Here is a 25,241-nt window from a genome sequence, read left to right on the forward strand (position 1 = left end):
AGTGTTCTATTTCTCTATATTTAACATCCGTAAACCTCTCTGACATCTGATCCAGCTCATATATGAGATATATAAGAGAATTCTATAGAAATATATAAGAGGACTGGTGCCATAGCATCGCTTTTTGGTGATGGGAAAAAAAGGTGGGATACAAATGAAATTGAATGTCTTCAGTTGCTCTCACTTACAGAAATAACCTGATTTGAGTACATCGATGTTAATGGAAAGTTCCTTTCCTCAGGTTGAAACATTCAGATTAACTGATCTGACAGACAGACTCAGGACAAACCTGATTTTTATTTTTAACAGTTTATTTGGAATAGGATTTTTTGCCTTTCTTCAATGGCAACAGTACGGAGATGACAGGAGATGAATGGAGAGATGACAACACGCTGCTGACAACATGAACGAAACACAATCTGTTCTGGGTAGAATTCGCACAGTGTTCCACCGACAGTCCAAAGACAATTTTTCCATCGGCGTGAACATTGGTATATATACAAGGGATGGACAATTTCAACCACACATGTAATTAGTTTGCATCAATCGATTTCACTCCAACTTGTTTCAAATGCCAAACTTTCATACATACAATATGTGGATCACTACCTAATAGCCACTGTATTACAAACTGTTTGGCTCTAAGCAGACTAACATTAACTAGATCAGACAGTAGCACCTGATGACAAACAGACCTGTTAACTCATGAATACCACCCAAAAGCCTTGACAGCAGCGTAGATCTCCTCGTCCTCTGCTGCTTTTGCACCTGTTGGTGCACCACAGCCAGTTTTCATCATGGGTAAGATGACCAACGAGTAAATGCACACGCTCCAATCTCTCTGAGAAAATACATGAGAGGACAAAGTCACAGAAAGCCTTCACGACTGTCTTAATAAGCTTAATCCTACATTTAAAATCCTCACCTGTGGACCACCACTGGTTTTTTGCACGGCAACAGCAGCTGCATAATGACATAGAAAATGTAAAGATTAGAATAAATAATAATGGAGCAGCTTTGATTAAACGTCATCGCACGGAGAACTGTGAGTAACTTCTATTACCATTGGAACAGTCAGACGTTATGGCGTAAATGAGCAGGGCTATGACAACCAGACTTACTACCAAGACAGCACACAGCAGAAAAATAACTGCCTTGGCTGTCTGTGGCCAGATAAAGGACCCTGAAACAACATAAAAATAAACAATGAGAACAGCCGACGAGTAAAAGAAAATGATGTTTGATATCACCTCCTGGGCCTGATTTTATTTGACTGTGTAATCCAACACTTTTTTTTTTTTTGATTTTCTAATTAATAGAACAACAATACGGCTACCTTCAACGTCCAGTTTTGTTCCATTTCCAAATAACACCTGTCCACATGTGGCCACAGCACAGTAATAAGTCCCAGCATCAGAGGGGCTGATGTCGTCCATGAAGAAGTTGTAGACACATTTGTGTGGAGAGCGAGCCTCAGGACTCTCCTCACATTCATCACCACTGTTTCCATGAGCGTAAATGACACTGGGATGAGATTCATGGGATCCGGCTCTGAACCAGTACACGCCGAGTCCTCCTGGACATGTTTTCTTCTCAGAGTCAGAGAGGACTGAACACTGCAGAGTCGCTGAGCCTCCTGGAGGGACCCGATCAGATGGAGGGACTTGAACGACGGCGATGGTATCAGGTTCTGGTCCTGGGAAAAACAAACAGGAAAATAAGCAAGTTTTACTCACTTTCATGAAAGTAAAAGAGGTGAAACCTGTTAATTTCCACACCTTACTGTAGATTATGGAAATGTACTATATTTATTTAGAGGAAAATGGAACCATGTGAACTGGTGTTAGAAAGGCTGCTTACCTTTGATTCTTAGAAATGTTCCCTTCAGAACTGTCATGTCAACTTGTTTTACTTTTACACAGAAGTAAACTCCAGTATCACTTAGCTTTGCTTGACTGATATGCAGAATAAATGTTCCAGGCCCTTGTTTGGATGTAATGTGACCAGTCGTCGTCACACCATTAAAGTCAATGGTAACTGTTCCTCCCAAGAATTCAGGCAAGTTTCCAGAAACGAGCCTCATCCAAAATAATTGTGTTGAAGTCCAAGATGTCTGCCGGTCACAGGTCAGAGTCACATCTTGTCCAAAATCAACAGTCATTGTCTCAAACATCTGATCGTCTGTGCAACCTGCAAAAAATAAAATGAAGAAACACAGATTAGTGATTAACAGCAGAGAAAGAATCACGAATGCCCTCTGCTGAATTACTGCAAGAACATGGACACACTTTAAACATGAATCTGAAGTTAATCTGAAGCTTTTACATCTACTTACGCCCCACTCCGAGCATCAGCACTGAATAAAATACCAGCAGCATTTTCTGGGTGATCCACTCGAGTCTACAGTCGAATCAGATGGTATTAAACGATTCACCTTAATGTAAGCATCTCTAGTGGGAGGGAACGATTTCACAGCAATCTGATTGGCCTCTCGTTATGTTGGTATTTCAGAGCGCCACCGCAGTGGAAATCATCTCGACCATCTTTCAAACCTAAAAACATGAAACACACCAACAGCAGGCTTTTGTTTCATGTTTCATGGTGGGTTTCTATAACTGACACTGAGAGGAAACACAAGAGACGAGTTGTTTGATCTTAATGTGAACTATGTGATCCAGAAAAATCAGGTTAACACCATTTTCCTTTGTAATTTCACAATATTCACTCAACGTTTCAGCTGATACTCACCAGGAGTCAAGCTGTTTAGGACACACACACACAGACTCTCACACACACACACACACACGCACACATACACATTACTCATCATCATTCTGTGGGGGTCAGGGTAAAACATCAGGTAAAAGGGGGACTCCAGCAGTTTAGTATTGCACTCAAGTCGCAGGACCTGAGACAGATTTGAACAAGAAGAGTCAAGAGTGAAGCAGCAAAGGGCTCAGATGTCCTGATTTTAACACTGGATTCTACATTTCCTATGATATCCCCAGTTTGCAAAACAGGCTGAACTACTCCCACTTTCTCTATGTTTAAGAGTTTACATTTAAGGATTGAAGGATTTATGTGTCAACAGAGAAAGTGACATTTCCTCAGATCCTGTCTCTGCGTGGCTAAAGATTCCCGGTGTGAAACCCACACAAAACAAGTGATGAAATAATTCAACAAACAGAAGATGAGGTTAACAATGAGCGTTTTAACAGCAAAATATTCATTCAAAAATGATTCTGGTACCACAAGCCTTCAAATATAAATGCATCACAGATAGTTGATTGGTAAATATATATTATAGGCCTCTGTCTTTATGTCCAAGACAAAATCTGAAAAAAACATGAACTGATCTGCTTAATTTGTGCGCATGTAAAAAAAAGATGCTTCCAGCGATTTACCACAGTGCTAAACAATAATCTTCAATATTCAGGTGCTCCACGTTACCACAGTTGACCCGCCCACTCTGCCTGTCAATCATATCGCAGTACACAGCACGATGCAAGCGCTCACTTCCGAGCAACACTCGCAGTACAAGTGTGGACGCCAGAAAAGCAACAAGTGTTTGAAATGTCATTTCAAACAGAAGCTCTTAGTGTTCACACCCAGACACAAACACGCATTCACAGCCACCACTCACAGACACATGATGCATGCACAGTTGAGCCTCGCTGTGGTTTGGCTTTCAACTAAACTGTTAGTATAACAGTGCTTTTCTAGCTTTCGCACTCTGTTTCAGCCTCAGGAAGCTGAGCTTGTCTGCTGTTTCACGTGGAATAACACTACAGAATATCATTTTGATTAATATTATTAATATCACAACCACTTAAAGGAGTAATTAAAGCATGCAGGATGGTTGGACACACCCACCACCCACCCAGTCAGGCTATGTCATGATGGTTTTTAATGCACTTTTCTGCAGTTTGGTCATTTTGATTGGTGGTTGCTGTCGGAGGAGGGAGGTGCTACTCTTCACTGATCTGCTTTGCAAGAGCAGGAGTTTGAACAGTGATGTTAAGCTCTGCTGGTTAGCCACTAACAGGTTTCACATGCTTGCTAAAGTCTGCCCCACTTTGTGCATCACGTTGTGCAGTGATGGACTGCAGCCTGTTAAAAAAATGGTGAATGAATCAATACATTTACATTAAAGTGAAAAGAAAACATAAACTGGTATAAAGATTGTATATTTTAAGATTGCTGATGCCTTTAAAACCTCATTTGTACTTGAATGCACATTAACAAAAATCAATGAAAATCATTTCAATGTGTTCAACTAAAATTAGCCTGTGAAGACCACATGTAGCTCTTCCTTCACTATATTTCCTGTTGAAGCACCTAATCAGGTCTGTTCTGAGTAAACACCACACCCTTTACCACAGCCTTTATCTGTCAGTGTACTTCTTGTTGCAAACCTTGCTTTGTCTCAACTCAAGAGCCTCTTCACTTCCTGTTCTGGTCAAGTCAAACCTATCCGGTCGCCAATTCATTGTAGAATGACATGCATCTCACACTGGCGTGGGGGTTATACTCTCTCAGCGCTCAGGTCCAGGTCAAAAGCTCCATCCCTGTCCCTTTTCCTCCCAAAAGCTGTCACCAGGATAAACGAAGTCTGGAACCAAGAATTGTTGGAGGTAAAACTGGCATTTGAGGAAGGGGCACAATGGTTGGACGGTACTGAACAGCCTTTTGTATTATGGGCTGATCACAAAAACCAAGCTTACATTCAGTCAGCTAAAATGCTGAACTCCCACTGGTCCATGCTTTTCAGTCGCTTTAACTTTTCCTTAACTTCCCAGGTTCGCAAAATGTTAAACTAGATGCCCGGCAGCACACCTATGAAGAACTCCCTTCGTGTCCAGACGCCATTCTTCCCTCAACCTGTGTGGATGCAGCAGGGACTTGGCAAATCGAGTCCGAGGTGAGAGACCCAATAGTCTCACCACAATCCAGGTAATGGCCCTCCTGTCTCTTTGTTTCTGATTTGGTTCGTTCACAGGTTCTACGATGGGCTCACATATGCCATTTCACCTGTCACCCTGGAATCAACCACACCCGAAGTCAGTTGAAGAGATACTTTTGGTGGCCTGCTATGGAGGTTGACAACATGTCTCTGCTTGCTTCATCTGCGCCCAGGGTAAGATGTCACATCGCCCTCCAGATGGTCTGTTGCATCTGTTGTTCATCCCCAGTCGTCCTTAGTTTCACACATTGCACTCGACTTCATCACGGGCCTCACTATACTTATCCTCACTTCAGCGGACCACTTCTTCAAGGTGGTTCACAATGTAGCTCTTCCCAAGATCTTCCCAGCCAGAGAGACGGCTAATCTCCCAGTAAAATGTGGAATCAGACTCCATGATAATCCCACAGATGTAGTCAAACCTGTAAATCCTTCTTCCTGGAGGTCCCATTTGTCCTGGATTGAGTATGCCCCCAGCTCTCTCTCACTAGTTCTGCTGCAGGTCTGCCTCTATTTGAGTCACCTCTGAGTTACCAGCCCTCCCTGTTTCCCAGACGGAGAGATTGCTGTCCCCTCCGTCCAGATGCACCACTGCCAAAAAGTCTGGAGGCAGACTCGAGCTGCTCTCAGGACTGCTGATGCTAGCAATCGATCGCCACCGGATCCCAGCACAGAACAATCTCTCTCTTAAGATTGACTCTATGAAACTCTCACCTAGCTTTACGGCCATTTTTGGTGGAGAGTGTGATTAACCTCCAGGATGTGTTTAGCCTAGCTTAGCACAAACACAGAAGGCAACAACTGGACACTAAAAGAGGAAATAGGCTACAGCCTTTAGCAACTCCAATAGTGTTTAATTTACGTGTTGTGTCTTCTAGCAAACTACCCACTAAACAATGATAATAATAATAATAATAATAATAATAATTTAGGTTTTGTTCACAGATACACAGATAAATAGTGTGAGGGCAGCAAAGTGACCGAGAAGAGGACCTCTGAGAGGCTGAGTGCAGCTGCTGGGCCCAGTGTTGCTGTCAGTTAAAAGCTCCAGCGCTACTCATTAAGGCACTGAGGTTTTTTTTTTTTTTGGTTGTAAGTGGTGAACTTTATTGTTAAATTTAAAAAAAGTTATGCTTATTGAAACTGCATTGTGTGTTTTATTGAGAGATTATTTCCTCAAAACATTTGAAACACCATTAAAAAAAAATAACTGTTTGCAGCTGCGTTTGCTAGCTTGCAGTGGTCTTCTCACTGCTTGCTATGTCTCATGGCATGTTACTGCCACCAACTGTTGACCAGCAGAGCAGTGTGAAACCATTGGCATAAATTGTGTATTGTTCATACACACGTGTGTCCCCAGCTGTATGCTAGCAGAACACAATATACAAACAAAGGGATAAAAATAAACCCTCTGTATCGTGACCTGAAAATACACAGTGTGTCAGAGGAGAGCCTTCTGTGTTTTCGGTGCTTAACTAAGCCCAAAACACAAAAAGCGGATGATCAAAACACAAAAAGTGGTTGTAACAGAAATAAGAAATTCAGTCATGTTAGAAAAAAGACGCTGCCATGTACATAAAACAAAAGTACATGTGGATTTCTTATCAAATGAAAATGGGTCACAGGCTTGCTTAATGTGTAAGGGGAGGTCATTTCTACATTGCAGCCAATCATGATGATTCCTACGTTGCACCTTGGTGATCTTGTGACTAAACTGACATTTGGCAGAGAGGGCGTCAGTTGAGCAAGACAAGGGTGCTGTGCCAGAATGATCGCAGGACTGTCTGCTTTGATTCTTCTTAGAACTGTGTGTAAGTGCTAATTTTAACTAGTGTGAGAAAAACCAACGAATGCAAAATACTGTATTTACGACATTTTTAAACATTTTTATCGGAATTAGACAGGATGCAGCGATAATCTTTGCAAAGGCAAATGATTAATATTTTAACCTGATTTTGTCCTCTTGTGTTGAATCTCTGTTGTTTGTCTCTTTTCTTCAGGCCTGATTCAAAGTGCAGACACTCCTCAGCAGGTGTCTTTGACTGTGGCTGAACTTGGCGGGAATGCTATTTTGCAGTTTCATGTTTCTGACAAGAATGAAGAATTCTTTCAGTTGTATAAGCAGCCTCTTGGATATTTGGCCCAACTAGTAGCTGCTGCATATTTTGGCAAATTAACTGTTAGTGAACAATTTCATGACTCGCGTTTTGCAATCAGGGAAAAGGATTCTCGGTATTTTCTTACCATCAGAAATGTCAGCAGAGAGGATGAAGCAACGTACCTCTGTCAGAGTGGAACGGTGTATTCACAGAGTTTCGTTTATGGCATCTTCCTGGCTGTTAATGGTAAAATATCTTTCAGTGTTTGTGCCTGTGTAAAAGATCATTATGCATTTATGTGAAACAGCTAATTTCTAGAATTAATTTCTCTTTTTTTTTTCTGACTGAACGACAGACCATAGTCAGCAGAAATCTGTCAACGTGAGGCAAAGTCCACAGGCAGCATCAGTGCAGCCGGGCGGCTCAATGACTCTCCGGTGTTCACTTCTCTCCAAGAACAAAGACGACAGAGTCCACTGTCCAGGTGAACACAGAGTCTACTGGTTCAGATCTGGACCAGGAAAATCTCATCCAGCCATCATTTACACTCACAGGAACAGAAGTTGTGAACAAAAGGAAAGAAGCTGCGTCTACAGCCTGTCCACAACGATAAGAGACTCCTCTGATGCTGGGATTTACTACTGTGCTGTGGTCACATGTGGACGGATCCTGTTTGGTGAAGGAACTAAAGTGGACACAAGTACGTCTTTACAGTTTATTATCTTGTATGCCTGGTTAAAGTTTATCTGAGTTTGGCAGATTAGATTATTAGTCTGTTGCTTTCTTCTTGTTCTCAATAAAATTATTCTATGTAGCCCTTAAATATTTAACAGGAACGAGTTCATTTATAACAATTACTTTATGCTGACATCGATTTTGGCTCCATTTCAAGTTGCGTTCATAAATCACACAGTGTTAACTCGCACATTATTATCTGTTGATTCTTTGTCCAAGATTTGAAATAAAAGGAGACTTTTGACTAAACATCATAATCAACCTTGAGTTATCAATTGCTCACACATTCACTAATTAAATAATGTTTAATGTCTGACTAGGAAATGTTTCTGATCCAGGATCAGAAGTGGACCCAGTTGTCCTTGTGCTCGGTGTACTGCTGGCCTGCTGTTTCACTGTGATTGTCGTCCTTATTTTACGCTTAAATCGAAGGAAAGTTTGCGAACATTGCAAAGGTGGGTTTCATCATATTTTACTCTTCACTGCATTTAAGCTCTTTGAGACGCCAGCATTATTTGGAAAGTCCATCCATATGTCTTCTTTGGGACATTTGTGCTTCTGTTCAACAGTGGACTAAATACTCTGAATGTAGATATATTGCATGTAAAAGAACAGGACAGGAAGTGTCTTCTGGGCCTCTTTTTGTGGTTATATGTTGGTTTTTCTCGTCTTGTATAATGTTGTGTTATTGTCAACCTGAGGTCACTATACTTTATGCTTAAATGTAAAATATTACTTTGTTATGAGGGAATACAATATTTCCCATCTAAGTTATGTCCAACCACAATATATTATTGCGGTGGGAAATATTATAAATGTTACTTCAGATGCTACAGCCAATACATGTCATTACAAGCTATCATCAAGCTGCTCTTGAGCAAAGCACCTCAACCCATGACTTTATCTGTGGCCATTAATGAGAGGGTGAGAAAAATCACACTGCAGCGACAGCAGTAACCATCTTCCTCATTCTGAAAGCTTTGATCTGCTGTTTTTAAACAGGAGCAATGAGTGCCTCCCATCATTTCGGACATGACAAGTCAGCTGCGGATCAATCAGATCATCTGGTAAATACTGTACGCTCCTGATAAATAAGCTTCTTTAGTTTGCAGTGGTGTGTTGAAGATTCTTTTTATTCTTCAGATCTGATGGACAGGACATGTGTAATAAACTGTGGCTGCAACATAATGGCTGTTATTAAATACACTGATGACGGAGAAATATCAGGAATATTTTAAAATGTCAGTGATGTTAGAAAGGAAAGTGTATTAAATTTACCGTAAAGTTGCTGGAAATCAGTCCTACCAGTGTTTTAACTCTTTCCTCCAGACTTGAGCTTCATTTAACTTGTCTTACTGTGAATCTCCGAAATATTTGTCAGCATGATATTATATTTTTTTTGCAGGACGATGACGCAAAGTCAGAGAACTACGCGGCTCTGGATTTCACCACGAGGAAAGTGAAAAGAGAGACGAAGAAGAGCGAGTCGCCACAAGAGTGTGTGTACGCTGCTGTGAGAGTAGCTTACCACAACCAGCAGCTCCCCTCTCTACGGACACAGCACGGCCTCTGAACTGCTCCCCAGGTCTCTGCAGAGGGCCTCAGCTTAGCTACACCTTTCACATGCAACACTTTATGTATTTTATTCCCCTCTGATGCCAGAGAGTGACAGGAAGACAGCTGATTATGTAGGGGAGCTCTGTGGATGCTCCTGGTGTTCTGTTGACATTAAAGCAGATATGGAGTAACTGCATCTACAGTCATTCTTTTACTTGATAAACTCTTATTTTGTTTCCATGTCTTATGTAATTCTGGCACATTTTTGCACAGTGACAGATCATGACAGTACCAATACTATGGTACGGTTTCTCTTTTGACATAATTTGATGTAGTTCTTGATTCAAGTTCACAGAAGCTGTCATGTCTTTGGGTCATAGACATCAGTATATTCATAGGAATAATAAGTTAGTGAAAAAGATTTTAAATAAGTTCATAGATGGAAATAAATAAGTTAAAAATGTATGATAAAAATGGTTAAAAGCTAAGGTTAAAAGTTACAAAGTGAGACATCTCCATAAAAGATCGTTTTGGTCACAGCAGAGTGAGTGCTCCTCCCGCTATAGACAAGCTATGTGTGTTTTTCCTCTCAGTGAAAACATCATATGTGTACAAAGCACTTATAGAGGTCACAATGTTTCTGAAAAGACATTTGATATAAGTTAGTTAAATCAATCATGTTTGTACTAGCAGTTACATGTGTATTAGCTAACTGCTTGTGTCCCATGCACTTTAGTATTGTAATTGCAGTTTTTGTATGTTGCAGTTACCACATTCAAACATGTTGCAAGAGCTCCATAAAGCAAGAAAAGAAAGCCTTTTCTTGTTTGGTTCGCTGGCTGTCTAGCAGCATACAGAGGCACGTGTTGTGCGGACAGCACAGAAGCTTTGCAAATAAGAAAAACAATAAAGAAAAAGCAGCATGAATACATTCTGAAGACAGTTAGAGCTTTACTGCCATATGGTTAGTGTCTGCCAATAAACTTTAAAACATCCTCTCATCTGACTTTTGTTTCTCTTTCTCTTCCTGATACCAGTTCCAACTAGCTGATACAGAGTACGCTTTTTTCCCCCTGTAATATAAAATGTGTAAATGTCTCTCATATTTGGTCCACCTGTACCGATCCAGTGGTTTGGATCTGTGTATCCCAAAAAACAATTCTAGGTGGGGCACGAATTAAAAGGCATATTCACAATCATCAACTAATCAATAATGGCAATGACCTGATTTCATCATTGTTCAAGTCCTTTGTGTCCCTCAAGGACAAGGCACTTTGTTTTTATGTCTTTAAGAATTATGGGACTTTTTTAATTATTTAATTTTTTCAACCTTTATTGCTGACATGAGAGAGATGACAGGAAATGAAGGAGAGAGAGATGCAAGAAAAGTCTGACGCCAAACGTGTTCGATCCAACTTCTTTTAAACATATGGACAAAGCACATTAAAATAACTTGCTGATCACCTGACTTATCAAAATGCCACAATCATGATTTGTGTAGGATGCACATGAGAACTGGTTTTCGGTATCACATTGGTGATGAGGATTTTCATGTGTTCTCATTTTATTTGTATATTCACAGACGGACAGAATATCAGGAAACTGATTGCATTGAGAAGTGCTGATGAAAAAGGTTAACTGGCACTGATTTGAGGAAATTGGGTTCGTGTTCACATGTTTTGTAAAATGAATAAGAAATAAAAAGTAAAGAAGGTAAAACTCATGATGTTTGAACCTCCTGAGTAATTGCTTGTTGACGTTTGTACTGTGTTGCAAACATTTATCAAGATGTTCAATCAATCACTCACACTTTTTTCACTGGATGCTTACAAAAGGTCGATTTTCGCAGATGCATCATGAGCAGATATATTGGAAAACTTTAATAATAAAATGCTAACAGGACAAAACAGTATTTAAAGGATGGGATGCCCAATGCTTCAGGCTGTTAACAATATTTAATTATTAAATGTGGTGATTAATTTCCTTTTCTCAAGAAGACTCAAAGAAGATTTAGAACATATGTGGAATATTATGTCGTCTGAAAAGTCACATACAGTATCACTTGAAATCCAGTGTTTAGATTATGGATCCATCACAAAAGCCCTGACTTCAGCGTAGATCGTCTCCTCCTTTCTTGCACTTCTTCTCCCTGATTTGCCGGCTTTCCTCCTGGTAAAGTCTGGTGCAGAATAAACCAAAGAATCCTCATTTCTCTGAGGAAATAAAGTGTAAAATTCAAAATAAGACAGAGTTGAGTTTAAAACAAACTGATAACTTCTTCCAGCTACATCTCTGAATTCTTCACCTGCTGACTTTGCTGATCACCACTGGCTGCTGCAGCATTTGTTTGCAGAGTCACAGCAGCTGTATTATTAAAAAAAGACAACAGATAGTAAAATATTCTGGATTTTACTGTGTTGAAATGATTCTGCAGGTTTTAATCACACACTGCACAAACCTGAATCAAGTGATGTTGGCTGTTGGGAAATACAGTTTAATTGATTGTATGAGTAAACGTCTCTTACCGTTACAACAATCACAGGATTTTTTCCTGATGGCATAAAGAAGGAAGGCTACAAGAACCAGACTTAAAGCCAAAGCAGCACACACCAGATACAGAACTGTGTCACCTTTCTGTGAATCACACGTGCTGCCAACTGAAACATGAAAGAAACAAATCATTTAAAAAATAATTATAGATAATTGACTTGATAAGACGCTGATAATTAAACCATTATATAGAACAGTTGAGCAGTTACCTTCAACGTCCAGTTTTGTTCCATTTCCAAATAACATCTGTCCACATGTGGCCACAGCACAGTAATAAGTCCCAGCATCAGAGGAGCTGATGTCGTCCTTGAAGAAGTTGTAGACACATTTGTGTGGAGAGCGAGCCTCAGGACTCTCCTCACACTCATCACCACTGTTTCCATGAGCGTAAATGACACTGGGATGAGATTCATGTGATCCAGCTCTGAACCAGTACACGCCGAGTCCTCCTGGACATGTTTTCCTCTCAGAGTCAGAGAGGACTGAACACTGCAGAGTCACTGGATCTCCTGGACGGACCCGATCAGATGGAGGGACTTGAATGACAGTGATATCAGGTTCTGGTGCTGGGAAATGAGGACAACCGTATGTCAGCATTATTGATATAAAATGCATTACAAATTACTGTAGAATTTGAAATAACAATTTTTTTTATTATTTACATTTATATGTTATCGTACTAAATGCAGAAATACATTGCTCAAAACTGAAGTTGAAAATTTACCTTTGACTTGCAGAAATGTTTTATTCAGAAATGTTGTTTGTAGTTCAACCAGTTGTTCACAATAGTAAAATGCAGTGTCACTCAGCTCTGTTTTGGTGATATGAAGAAGAAATGTTCCAGGCTCTTTTTTTGCTGTAACGTGAGGAGTCATATTACCGGTAATTCTGCCACTATCAAAAGTATATGTGGCTGCTAAGACTTCAGGAAAGTTTCCAACAACAAGTTTGATCCAAAATAACGACCCTGTCAATCCAGAGTGGCGGCTACATGTTAGAGTCACATCTTGTCCAAGAGAAACAGTCTTTTCTACAAAGCATTGGTCATCTGTGCATCCTGGAAAAGAATTCACACACATCAGTGATGAACAATAGAAAGATAATCAAACTGTAACATCATGAACATACGTTAAATATGAATCTGGAGTATCTTTTACATTTACTTACGCCCCACTCCGAGCATCAGCACTGAATAAAATACCATCAACATTTTCTGGGTGATCCACTCGAGTCTACAGTTAAATCAGATGGTATTAGAAGAAGATTCATCTTAATGTAACCAATATCAAGTGGGAGGGAACTATATCACAGCAATCTGATTGGCCTCTCGTTACGCTGGCGTTTTGCGAGATACCACAGCGGAAATCATCTCAACCATCTCTCCAACGTGAACACATGAAACACACCAACAGCAGGCTTTTGTTTCATGTTTCATGGTGCGTTTCTATAACTGACACTGAGCGTAAACACCAAAGAGAACATTTGATCTTAATGTAGCTTCTCAGCCGATACTCATATGATGAAGCTGAAGCTGAAGCTCAGGAAACACGTACATTATTCTACATGACATGTCATTTTACCTTTGTGGGGGTCATGAGGAGAATGTTAACACAAGGGGGAGGAAGACCAGACAACATGACTCAATACAGTATATTTTTGTGCTTTATATCTTCAGTAGTTTGTTGTCATTCACTGTTGTTTTACCATATTTATTGGGGCTGCAGCCTGATGTCCAGAAATCTAAAATAGACAGCAATAATTTGTGGGAATTGTCTCTGTCCAACGTGATCCACTAATATCATTGTTTGCTCTATAAAACCAATTAAAGGGAGGGCAACCATTAAAAAGGAAAAAAATCTGGTGTCTCTGGCTGTCACAGGCTTGTAATAAGCCCGTCCAATCTTTTCATTCGACCTACCAGCGCACTCTGTCCGTGCACTCATTTGACAGGACCAACGTCTTCCACAAGGTGAGGCTAGTTGCTAAAGCCACAGCGGGTCAGTTGCACAAGACTGGTAGAGAAAGTGCAGCCAAACTTTCCAGTTCCAGCTCTACCTACAACCACTTGTGCTGCTAAATGCTAGAGAGGGGTCGGATACACAACGATGGCGAGAACTGAGGGAGTTGAAGAGCCTGAAAAGTGACGCATGTTGCTGTATTTCTGTTGGACAGGTTATTATCTGGTTTGTTCTTACTTTGGGGAACTTGTCAAGCAAAATCAGTGGTGATCATTTCAAACGTTCAATGCCATTTGAGCAGCCTGTTAAGGTGTGTCACCTGGCATTAATACGTATTTTGGATGATTGGTGACCAACTTGGGTGACCAGGTGTGAACATAGCTGAAAAGAACTCAGCACTGACGGCAAATTAACTGTGGTTCAGCCCCTTCTCCACCCAAAGTCCACCCACACAGGTGTTCACCGTCTGTTGTTTAACTTGACCTTTTTTCTGAACTCTGTGGCAGTTTACAAACTGCACTTGATTGACATGTCCTCACTCTTATGTGGCTTTTGTTGCACCTGTTAGCACAATACAACATAGGCCTTTATCTTGCTTAATAGAATGTTGTGTTTGATGATGTCATGTAATTCCCAGTGTACACCCAACTTCCATCTCACTAAAGGCCTAATCAGACAGGGTGGGAGTGCAGGACCTTTGAAGTCAAGTCTGTATTTGAGACGACCTGGTTCGATCCCACCTGGGATCTTTCTGTGTGGAGTTTGCATGTTCTCCCACAGTCCAAAAAACATGCTGAGGTTCACTGATGAATGAGTGGTGTGCATGGTTGTCTGTCTCTATGGTAGGCTGGCGACCTGCCCAGGGTGTCCCCTGCCTTCGTCCGAGAGACGGCTGGGATAGGCTCCAGCTCCCCCGCGACCCTGCAAAGGATTCAGCGGTGTATAGATAATGGATAATGGATGGATGGATACTAATGGATAATGGATGGATGGATGGATGGATACTATACAAGCAGGACGTACTGGTTCTGATGTACTGATTTGGCAAAAATCGCCAGTTTGCATCGTATCAATCGACCTCGCTCACAGCGTCCCACAGTGCAAAGCAAGCGCTGGAGCAGTCACAACAACCAGCTGGGCCAACAACAGGAATTTTTTTTTTTTTTTTTTTCAAATTCATATATGCTATTTCATCATTAAATCAACTTATGAAACTTTCTGAGGCAAGAAATCAACTGAGTTTAGAAAATTAGCAGTTTTATGAAAATTGATGACAAGTCTAGAAAGTGCAGCAACATTTCGGAGTTGAGAAGCTCCATTAGCGCGTGTGGTGGTGTCTAGCTTGGCAGCCAGTCACACTCACAGACCCCAGTAACCCGACAGTCACACAGACCACTGCAGCCAACAAAGCAGACATCAACAACAATGGCAAAACCATTAGCATTTCATTCAAATGCCACACTGCAGAAAAATCCACGCAATTCCTTTTTTTTAGGGTTGAGCATTGGATTAGATTTGATCAAAACATTATTATCTGTGTATTATTGGTGTTGTCCTTCACTGACTCCCCTGAACACCACAGGATGGTGGCTGTAACGCACAAGCTGGAAGCACAGTGCCCCTCTGAACCACATAGGTGATCATCTCATGTCCCACTCGCTTTTTAACTCGCTGCCTCAGGCTGCAGCTGATAGTGACAAGGTTGGATAACAAGCTAGTCTTGTTGTTCATCACCAGTGCGTTGTGGTTTGCAGCCTTCAGCAGGGTCAACATATTGTTGACCACAAGCCAATTGATGCTGGTTTGACAAGAGAAAACACAGGAGATACAACAAACAGAAGCCTGTAATGTACTTTGTGTCCTGCTCTGTTCATTCACACACAGACTCAGACATTCGAAGTCACCACCTACAAACAAGTGATGTATGGAAACTTAAGCATTGCTGTGGTTGGGCTTCAGTGTAAGGTGTGAATACACAAAGGCGCTTTCTACCTTCCTCAGTTTTTTCAGCCTTGTTGAAGTAACACGCAGTGATGGACTGTCAGCCTGTTCAATCAATCAATAAACTTACATCAAAATTCAAACCAACTATAAAAATTTCATATTTTAAGATGGTAGGAGATACCTTTGGGTGCATCTTTAAAAACATAAGAACCATTTGAGTGAGCACATTAAAAAGCAAGTAAAACTACATAATTTAAATTTGTTCAACTAAAATTAGCCTGCTGAGACCTCATGTAGCTCTTCCCTCACAACACGTCTTTTCTGAGTTAACAGCCTTGATGTTTGGTGAAAGGGCAGAAAAGATAGAGGCTGTGGTGGGCCCACAGCCTCTATCTGTCAGTGTAGCTTGTTGCATGTGGCTTTGCTTGTTCTCAGTGCAGACATGCAGAAGGCCTTTACAAAGTGCTGTGCCATGAGAAAGATGGAGTTTACTCATTAGTAGTATTTGTCCTCTAACATGTTGTTATTCTGTATTTTTAAGCCTTTTTTTTTAACAAACAAAAGATTGCTTGTACAGAATAAAATGCATTTCCTGATCTGTTTCTGTTAGCTGTGCTTCTGTCTACAGTTGTGGGATGTTGTGTTGGACAGAGACCCAGCAGTTCACTGTTTAGGTAGGTAGGTTTTTTATCATCAAAGAAAACACATATACACAGATATAAATTCTGCTGAGTACAGCTGCTTTGCATCACATTGATGTATAGATTAGAGGCTTGGGAGGATGTTAATGGGCTTGTAACTACATAACAGATAGAGTGGAAACATTTAATTAGAGAAATTACAAAAAATTAAACAAAATATAATAGTTATGGGATAAACAATGCAATAGGCTTATTTTCATCATAATGATTAATTTAGTTTTTTGAAGTAACAGGACTCAAAACTTAATGTGTTTGCACAGTTTGGACAAAATATAGAAATATTATCCAAAAAACATTTGAGTTTGTCCAGTCTTTTTTTATTATCTTAACGGTGCGATGCAAGCAAGGAAGGTCTATAAGCATTAATTAGCCTATTCTGTGTTTAGATTATGGATCCATCACAAAAGCCCTGACTTCAGCGTAGATCGTCTCCTCCTTTCTTGCACTTCTTCTCCCTGATTTGCCGGCTTTCCTCCTGGTAAAGTCTGGTGCAGAATAAACCAAAGAATCCTCATTTCTCTGAGGAAATAAAGTGCAAAATTCAAAATGAGGCAGAGCTGATTTTAACACAAGCTGATAACTTCTTCCAGCTGCATCTCTGAATTCTTCACCTGCTGACTTTGCTGATCACCACTGGCTGCTGCAGCATTTGTTTGCAGAGTCACAGCAGCTGTATTATTACAAAAAGACAGAAGAAAGTAAAATATTCTGGATTTTACTGTGTTGAAATGATTCTGCAGGTTCTAATCACACACTGCACAAACCTGAATGGAGTGATGTTGGCTGTTGGGAAATACAGTTTAATTGATTGTATGAGTAAACGTCTCTTACCGTTACAACAATCACAGGATTTTTTCCTGATGGCATAAAGAAGGAAGGCTACAAGAACCAGACTTAAAGCCAAAGCAGCACACACCAGATACAGAACTGTGTCGCCTTTCTGTGAATCACACGTGCTGCCAACTGAAACATGAAAGAAACAAATCATTTAAAAAATAATTATAGATAATTGACTTGATAAGACGCTGATAATTAAACCAATATATAGAACAGTTAAGCAGTTACCTCCAACGTCCAGTTTTGTTCCATTTCCAAATAACATCTGTCCACATGTGGCCACAGCACAGTAATAAGTCTCAGCATCAGAGGAGCTGATGTCGTCCTTGAAGAAGTTGTAGACACATTTGTGTGGAGAGCGAGCCTCAGGACTCTCCTCACACTCATCACCACTGTTTCCATGAGCGTAAATGACACTGGGATGAGGTTCATGTGATCCGGCTCTGAACCAGTACACGCCGAGTCCTCCTGGACATGTTTTCCTCTCAGAGTCAGAGAGGACTGAACACTGCAGAGTCACTGGATCTCCTGGACGGACCCGATCAGATGGAGGGACTTGAATGACAGTGATATCAGGTTCTGGTGCTGGGAAATGAGGACATCCGTATGTCAGCATTATTGATATAAAATGCATTACAAATTACTGTGCGATTTGAAATAACAATTTTTTTTATTATTTACATTTATATGTTATAGTACTAAATGCAGAAATACATTGTTCAAAACTGAAGTTGAAAATTTACCTTTGACTTGCAGAAATGTTTTATTCAGAAATGTTGTTTGTAGTTCAACCACATGTTCACAATAGTAAAATGCAGTGTCACTCAGCTCTGTTTTGGTGATACGAAGAACAAATGTTCCAGGCTCTTTTTTTGCTGTAACCCGAGGAGTTGCATTAATTCTGGCCTTATCAAAAATATACGTGGCTGCTAAGACTTCAGGAAAGTTTCCAACAACAAGTTTGATCCAAAATAACGACCCTGTCAATCCAGAGTGACGGCTACATGTTAGAGTCACTTCTTGTCCAAGAGAAACAGTCTTTTCTACAAAGCATTGGTCATCTGTGCATCCTGGAAAAGAATTCACACACATCAGTGACGAACAACAGAGAGATAATCAAACTGTAACATCATGAACATACGTTAAATATGAATCTGGAGTATCTTTTACATTTACTTACGCCCCACTCCGAGCATCAGCACTAAATAAAATACCATCAACATTTTCTGGGTGATCCACTGGAGTCTACAAATAAAATTAAATCAGATGGTATTAGAAGAAGATTCATCTTAATGTAACCAATATCAAGTGGGAGGGAACTATTTCACAGCAATCTGATTGGCCTCTCGTTACGTTGGCGTTTTGTGAGACTACCACAGCGGAAATCATCTCAACCATCTCTCCAACGTGAACACATGAAACCAACAGCAACAGCAGGCTTTTGTTTCATGTTTCATGGTGCGTTTCTATAACTGACACTGAGCGTAAACACCAAAGAGAACATTTGATCTTAATGTAGCTTCTCAGCTGATACTCTCTAATGTGATGAAGCTGTTCAGGAAACACATACATTATTCTACATGATGAGGAGAATGTTAACACAAAGGGGAGGAAGACCAGACAACATGACTCAATACAGTATATTTTTGTGTTTAATATCTTCGGTATTTTGTTCTCATTCACTGTTGTTTTACCATATTTATTTTTAGTGCAGACATGCAGAAGGCCTTTCAGAAGTTGAGATGGAGGACTTCATTTATTTGTAGTTGTTGTCCCCTATCATGTTGTTATTCTGTATTTTTAACAAAGAAAAGATTGTTTTTACACCATAAAATGCTTCCGATGTGTTTCTGTTAGCTGTGCTTCTGTCTACAGTTGTGGGATGTTGTGTTGGACAGAGACCCAACAGTTCACTGTTTAGGTAGGTAAGTTTTTTATCATCAAAGAAAACACATATACACAGATATAAATTCTGCTGAGTACAGCTGCTTTGCATCACATTGATGTATAGATTAGAGGCTTGGGAGGATGTTAACAGGCTTGTAACTACATAACAGATAGAGTGGAAACCTTTAATGATAGAAAGAAAAAAATTAACAATATAATAGTTATGGGATGAACAATGCAAGAGGCTTATTTTCAACATAATGATTAATTTAGTTTTTTGAAGTAACAGGACTCAAAAATTAATGTGTTTTGCACAGTTTGGACAAAATATAGAAATATTATCCAAAAAACATTTGAGTTTGTCCAATTTTTTTTATTATCTTAAGGGTGTGATGCAAGCAAAAAAGGTCTATTAGCATTAATTAGCCTATTCCATGTTTAGATTATGGATCCATCACAAAAGCGTAGATTGTCTCCTACTTTCTTGCACTTCTTCTCCCTGATTTGCCGGCTTTCCTCCTGGTGAAGTCCGATGCATAATAAACCAAAGAAAACTCATTTCTCTGAGGAAATAAAGTGCAAAATTCAAAATAAGACAGAGATGATTTTAACACAAGCTGATAACTTCTTCCAGCTACATCTCTGAATTCTTCACCTGCTGACTTTGCTGATCACCACTGGCTGCTGCAGCATTTGTTTGCAGAGTCACAGCAGCTGTATTATTAAAAAAAGACAACAGATAGTAAAACAGTCTGGATTTTACTGTGTTGAAATGATTCTGCAGGTTCTAATCACACACAGCACAAACCTGAATCAAGTGATGTTGGCTGTTGGGAAATACAGTTTAACTGATTGTATGAGTAAACGTCTCTTACCGTCACAACAATCACAGGATTTTTTCCTGATGGCATAAAGAAGGAAGGCTACAAGAACCAGACTTAAAGCCAAAGCAGCACACACCAGATACAGAACTGTGTCGCCTTTCTGTGAATCACACGTGCTGCCAACTAAAACATGAAAGAAACTAATCATTTAAGAAATAATTATAGACATATATGAATTAATAAGATGCTGATAATTAAACCATTATATAGAACAGTTAAGCAGTTACCTTCAACGTCCAGTTTTGTTCCATTTCCAAATAACATCTGTCCACATGTGGCCACAGCACAGTAATAAGTCCCAGCATCAGAGGAGCTGATGTCGTCCTTGAAGAAGTTGTAGACACATTTGTGTGGAGAGCGAGCCTCAGGACTCTCCTCACACTCATCACCACTGTTTCCATGAGCGTAAATGACACTGGGATGAGATTCATGTGATCCAGCTCTGAACCAGTACACGCCGAGTCCTCCTGGACATGTTTTCCTCTCAGAGTCAGAGAGGACTGAGCACTGCAGAGTCACTGGGTCTCCTGGACGGACCCGATCAGATGGAGGGACTTGAATGACAGTGATATCAGGTTCTGGTGCTGGGAAATGAGGACAACCGTATGTCAGCATTATTGATGTAGAATTTGAAATAACAATTTTTTTTATTATTTACATTTATATGTTATCGTACTAAATGCAGAAATACATTGCTCAAAACTGAAGTTGAAAATTTACCTTTGACTTGCAGAAATGTTTTATTCAGAAATGTTGTTTGTAGTTCAACCAGTTGTTCACAATAGTAAAATGCAGTGTCACTCAGCTCTGTTTTGGTGATATGAAGAAGAAATGTTCCAGGCTCTTTTTTTGCTGTAACGCGAGGAGTCATATTACCGGTAGTTCTGCCACTATCAAAAGTATATGTGGCTGCTAAGACTTCAGGAAAGTTTCCAACAACAAGTTTGATCCAAAATAACGACCCTGTCAATCCAGAGTGACGGCTACATGTTAGAGTCACATCTTGTCCAAGAGAAACAGTCTTTTCTACAAAGCATTGGTCATCTGTGCATCCTGGAAAAGAATTCACACACATCAGTGATGAACAATAGAAAGATAATCAAACTGTAACATCATGAACATACGTTAAATATGAATCTGGAGTATCTTTTACATTTACTTACGCCCCACTCCGAGCATCAGCACTGAATAAAATACCATCAACATTTTCTGGGTGATCCACTCGAGTCTACAGTTAAATCAGATGGTATTAGAAGAAGATTCATCTTAATGTAACCAATATCAAGTGGGAGGGAACTATTTCACAGCAATCTGATTGGCCTCTCGTTACGCTGGCGTTTTGCGAGACTACCACAGCGGAAATCATCTCAACCATCTCTCCAACGTGAACACATGAAACACACCAACAGCAGGCTTTTGTTTCATGTTTCATGGTGCGTTTCTATAACTGACACTGAGGGTAAACACCAAAGAGAACATTTGATCTTAATGTAGCTTCTCAGCTGATACTCATATGATGAAGCTGAAGCTGAAGCTCAGGAAACACGTACATTATTCTACATGACATGTCATTTTACCTTTGTGGGGGTCATGAGGAGAATGTTAACACAAGGGGGAGGAAGACCAGACAACATGACTCAATACAGTATATTTCTGTGTTTTGTATCTTCAGTAGTTTGTTGTCATTCACTGTTGTTTTACCATATTTATTGGGGCTGCAGCCTGATGTCCAGAAATCTAAAATAGACAGCAATAATTTGTGGGAATTGTCTCTGTCTAATGTGATCCACTAATATCATTGTTTGCTCTATAAAACCAATTAAAGGCAGGGCGACCATTAAAAAGAAAAAAATCTGGTGTCGCAGGCTTGTAATAAGCCCGTCCAATCTTTTCATTCGACCTACCAGCGCACTCTGTCCGTGCACTCATTTGATAGGACCGACGTCTTCCACAAGGTGAGGCTAGTTTGCTAAAGCCACAGCGGGTCAGTTGCACAAGACTGATAGAGAAAGTGCAGCCAGACTTTCCAGTTCCAGCTCTACCTACAACTGCTTGCACTGCTAAACGCTAGAGAGGGGTCGGATACACAACGATGGCGAGAACTGAGGGAGTTGAAGGGCCTGAAAAGTGACGCCATGTTGCTGTATTTCTGTTGGACAGGTTATTATCTGGTTTGTTCTTACTTTGGGGAACTTGTCAAACAAAATCAGTGGTGATCATTTCAAACGTTCAATGCCATTTGAGCAGCCCGTTAAGGTGTGACACCTGGCATTAATACGTATTTTGGATGATTGGTGACCAACTTGGGTGACCAGGTGTGAACAGAGCCTGAACAGAGCAGACCATGGAACGTCTGCTGCTCCATCACTGAAGGCCACAGATCCACCACGCTCTTGACCCTCTGCAGTTTGCTTACTTGCCATCATCTTCCTGCTCCACCGCTCTCTCTCACCTGGACAGAGGCAGTGGTGCTGTGAGGATTACATTCTTGGACTTCTACAGTGCCTTTAACACCATCCAGCCACTGCTCCTCAGGGACAAACTGACAGAGATGGGAGCTGAAACACACCTGGTGGCATGGATTACCAACTACCTGACTTGCAGACCTCAGTATGTGAAGCTGGGGGACTGCAGGTCCAAGACTGTGGCCAGCAGCACAGAAGGGCGCAGGGAACTGTGCTCTCTCCGGTCCTGTTCACCCTGTACACGTCCGACTTTCAGTACAACTCTGAGCTCTGTCAGGTACAGAAGTTCGCGGACGACACAGCCACAGTGGGCTGTATCAGGAGTGGACAAGAGGATGAGTACAGGAAACTGATTCAGGACTTCATCACATGGTGTGACTCCAACTACCTGGTCCTCAACACCACCAAGACCAGGGAGATGGTGGTGGACTTTAGGAGACCCAGGCCGTGCCTGGGAGTGCAGCTGGATGAGAAACTGGATAGGACTGCCAACACTGACGCTCTGTGCAGGAAGGACAGAGAACTGTACTTCTTCAGAAGGCTGGCGTCCTTCAACATCTGCAAAAATCTGCTGCAGATCTTCTACCAGTCTGTGGTAGCGAGTGCCCTCCTGTACGCAGAAGTGTGCTGGGGGAGCAGCTTGAAGAAGAAGGACGCAGCACGCCCAGACAAACTGGTGAGGAAGGCAGGCTCCGTCGTTGGCACAGAGCTGGACAGTCTGACATCTGTGGCAGAGCGCCAAACACTGAACAAGCTCCTGTCCATAATAGACAATCCTGATCATCCACTGCACAGCGCCATCTCCAGGCAGAGGAGCAGCTTCAGTGACAGACTGCTGTCATTGTCCTGCTCTATGGACAGACTGAAAAGATCATTCCTCCCCCATGCCGGACAGCTCTTCAACACCAGGACAATAAAAGCAACGATCAACACAACAACCCCGGACTCACTACACACTCACACCACACACCATGGACACACACACTTTAACACACACACATATATATATTGTGGACTTAAGTGTGTTAGTTTGTATTTTGTATTGTTTTTTTGCCTCATTACTTGAAAGTTGTTCTAATCTGCATGCCCTTGTGTTTCCACCCTATGCTGGACTTAAGTGTGGACAAACTGACTGTTGCACAATGTCATTTTGCACAACTGCACTACTGTGCTCACATTTAACTGCCAGATGTCTATCTTGTATAGCTTAGTTCTGTATTTTTATCTCACTATTATTTCTTATATTGTTAGTGTACATTCTGTATTGTATTTTTGCCTCCTTACTTGAAAGTTGTTCTTTTTTGCATGCCCTTGTGTTTTCCACACTTTGAGCTGCTGGAAATGTAAATTTCTCTTTGGAGATTAATAAAGTATCTATCTATCTATCTCTATCTAAAAGAACTCAGCACTGACGGCAAATTAACTGTGGTTCAGCCCCTTCTCCACCCAAAGTCCACCCACACAGGTTTTCACCGTCTGTTGTTTAACTTGACCTTTTTTCTGAACTCTGTGGCAGCTTACAAACTGCACTTGATTGACATGTCCTCACTCTTATGTCACTTTTGTTGCACCTGTTAGCACAATACAATGTACACCTTTATCATGCTTAATAGGATGTTGTGTTTGATGATGTCATGTAATTCCCAGTGTACACCCAACTTCCACCTCACTAAAGGCCTAATCAGACAGGGTAATTGAAAACACCTGTGTGGGAGTGCAGGGCCTTTGAAGTCAAGTCTGTATTTGAGACGACCTACTATACAAGCAGGACGTACTGATTCTGATGTACTGATGAAAAATATCTGAATGGCGTACTGATTTGGCAAAAATCGCCAGTTTGCATCGTATCAATCGACTTCGCTCACTGCGTCCCACAGTGCAAAGCAAGCGCTGGAGCAGTCACAACAACCAGCTGGGCCAACAACAGGATTTTTTTTTTTTTTTTCAAATTCTTATATGCTATTTCATCATTAAATCAACTTATGAAACTTTCTGAGGCAAGAAATCAACTGAGTTTAGAAAATTAGCAGTTTTATGAAAATTGATGACAAGTCTAGAAAGTGCAGCAACATTTCGGAGTTGAGAAGCTCCATTAGCGCGTGTGGTGGTGTCTAGCTTGGCAGCCAGTCACACTCACAGACCCCAGTAACCCGACAGTCACACAGACCACTGCAGCCAACAAAGCAGACATCAACAACAATGGCAAAACCATTAGCATTTCATTCAAATGCCACACTGCAGAAAAATCCACGTAATTCCTTTTTTTTTAGGGTTGAGCATTGGATTAGATTTGATCAAAACATTATCTGTGTATTATTGGTGTCGTCCTTCACTGACTCCCCTGAACACCACAGGATGGTGGCTGTAACACACAAGCTGCAGGAAGCACACAGCCCCTCTGAACCACACAGGTGATCATCAGCTTTTTAACTCGCTACTTCAGGCTGCAGCTGATAGTGACAAGGTTGGATAACAAGCTAGTCTTGTTGTTCATCACCAGTGCGTTGTGGTTTGCAGCCTTCAGCAGGGTCAACATATTGTTGACCACAAGCCAATTGATGCTGGTTTGACAAGAGAAAACACAGGAGATGTAACAAACAGAATGCCTGTAATATACTTTGTGTCCTGCTGTTCTTTCACACGCAGACTCAAAGAGACATT

The 25,241-nt window shown here is 40.9% G+C and overlaps 4 protein-coding genes and 1 long non-coding RNA gene across 6 annotated transcripts; 1 reads left to right on the forward strand and 4 right to left on the reverse strand.

The window, feature by feature from the left end:
• Positions 1-360: 360 nt before the first annotated feature.
• Positions 361-2,393, reverse strand: LOC121611890. Its single transcript, XM_041944616.1, has 6 exons — positions 2,336-2,393; positions 1,861-2,190; positions 1,337-1,696; positions 1,064-1,183; positions 926-963; positions 361-841 (listed from the first exon to the last, which is right to left on the reverse strand). Exons 1-6 carry the CDS (start codon positions 2,376-2,378, stop codon positions 704-706), a joined length of 1,029 nt encoding a protein of 342 aa, XP_041800550.1. The 5' UTR covers positions 2,379-2,393; the 3' UTR covers positions 361-703.
• A 4,315-nt stretch (positions 2,394-6,708) lies between these two features.
• LOC121611870 lies at positions 6,709-10,298 on the forward strand. Of its 2 annotated transcripts, none has more exons than XM_041944584.1 (6): positions 6,709-6,774; positions 6,964-7,308; positions 7,418-7,762; positions 8,118-8,252; positions 8,800-8,864; positions 9,203-10,298. In XM_041944584.1, the coding sequence occupies exons 1-6, from the start codon at positions 6,732-6,734 to the stop codon at positions 9,368-9,370; spliced, it is 1,101 nt and encodes a 366-aa protein (XP_041800518.1). In that variant the 5' UTR covers positions 6,709-6,731; the 3' UTR covers positions 9,371-10,298. The 2 variants fall into 2 exon arrangements, with proteins under 2 accessions (XP_041800518.1, XP_041800520.1); XM_041944586.1 differs by having other exon boundaries at positions 8,136-8,252.
• A 1,134-nt stretch (positions 10,299-11,432) lies between these two features.
• Positions 11,433-11,980, reverse strand: LOC121612097. The gene is made up of 3 exons (XR_006007129.1): positions 11,880-11,980; positions 11,660-11,718; positions 11,433-11,567 (listed from the first exon to the last, which is right to left on the reverse strand). It is a non-coding gene; the product is annotated as an uncharacterized LOC121612097 (long non-coding RNA).
• A 4,510-nt stretch (positions 11,981-16,490) lies between these two features.
• On the reverse strand, positions 16,491-18,531 carry LOC121611846. The gene is made up of 5 exons (XM_041944555.1): positions 18,088-18,531; positions 17,573-17,929; positions 17,339-17,470; positions 17,119-17,177; positions 16,491-17,026 (listed from the first exon to the last, which is right to left on the reverse strand). Exons 1-5 carry the CDS (start codon positions 18,434-18,436, stop codon positions 16,895-16,897), a joined length of 1,029 nt encoding a protein of 342 aa, XP_041800489.1. The 5' UTR covers positions 18,437-18,531; the 3' UTR covers positions 16,491-16,894.
• Positions 18,532-19,333: 802 nt separating this feature from the next.
• LOC121611253 lies at positions 19,334-20,986 on the reverse strand. Its single transcript, XM_041943694.1, has 5 exons — positions 20,836-20,986; positions 20,343-20,699; positions 20,107-20,238; positions 19,887-19,945; positions 19,334-19,794 (listed from the first exon to the last, which is right to left on the reverse strand). Exons 1-5 carry the CDS (start codon positions 20,984-20,986, stop codon positions 19,708-19,710), a joined length of 786 nt encoding a protein of 261 aa, XP_041799628.1. The 3' UTR covers positions 19,334-19,707.
• Positions 20,987-25,241: the final 4,255 nt, after the last annotated feature.

The sequence above is a fragment of the Chelmon rostratus genome, chromosome 9 (assembly GCF_017976325.1).
Source record: "Chelmon rostratus isolate fCheRos1 chromosome 9, fCheRos1.pri, whole genome shotgun sequence".
Lineage (NCBI taxonomy): Eukaryota > Metazoa > Chordata > Actinopteri > Chaetodontiformes > Chaetodontidae > Chelmon > Chelmon rostratus.

Bases quoted from the DNA above. Each gene is read 5' to 3' on its own strand.
- LOC121611890 (XM_041944616.1), bottom strand. From the start codon at position 2,378: ATGCTGCTGGTATTTTATTCAGTGCTGATGCTCGGAGTGGGGC. The intron at 1,184-1,336 runs GTAGCCGTATTG...ATGTTGTTTCAG, and splicing joins AACAAAACTGGACGTTGAAG to GGTCCTTTATCTGGCCACAG. The intron at 964-1,063 runs GTAATAGAAGTT...GTCATTATGCAG, and splicing joins AACGTCTGACTGTTCCAATG to CTGCTGTTGCCGTGCAAAAA.
- LOC121611870 (XM_041944584.1), top strand. From the start codon at position 6,732: ATGATCGCAGGACTGTCTGCTTTGATTCTTCTTAGAACTGTGT. The intron at 7,763-8,117 runs GTACGTCTTTAC...ATGTCTGACTAG, and splicing joins AGGAACTAAAGTGGACACAA to GAAATGTTTCTGATCCAGGA. The intron at 8,253-8,799 runs GTGGGTTTCATC...GTTTTTAAACAG, and splicing joins AGTTTGCGAACATTGCAAAG to GAGCAATGAGTGCCTCCCAT.
- LOC121611846 (XM_041944555.1), bottom strand. From the start codon at position 18,436: ATGTGTGTGAATTCTTTTCCAGGATGCACAGATGACCAATGCTTTGTA. The intron at 17,930-18,087 runs GTAAATTTTCAA...CTCATTTCCCAG, and splicing joins AACATTTCTGCAAGTCAAAG to CACCAGAACCTGATATCACT. The intron at 17,471-17,572 runs GTAACTGCTTAA...TTCATGTTTCAG, and splicing joins AACAAAACTGGACGTTGGAG to TTGGCAGCACGTGTGATTCA.
- LOC121611253 (XM_041943694.1), bottom strand. From the start codon at position 20,986: ATGACTCCTCGCGTTACAGCAAAAAAAGAGCCTGGAACATTTCTTCTT. The intron at 19,946-20,106 runs GTAAGAGACGTT...TTAATAATACAG, and splicing joins ATCCTGTGATTGTTGTGACG to CTGCTGTGACTCTGCAAACA. The intron at 19,795-19,886 runs GTGAAGAATTCA...TTATTTCCTCAG, and splicing joins GTGATCAGCAAAGTCAGCAG to AGAAATGAGTTTTCTTTGGT.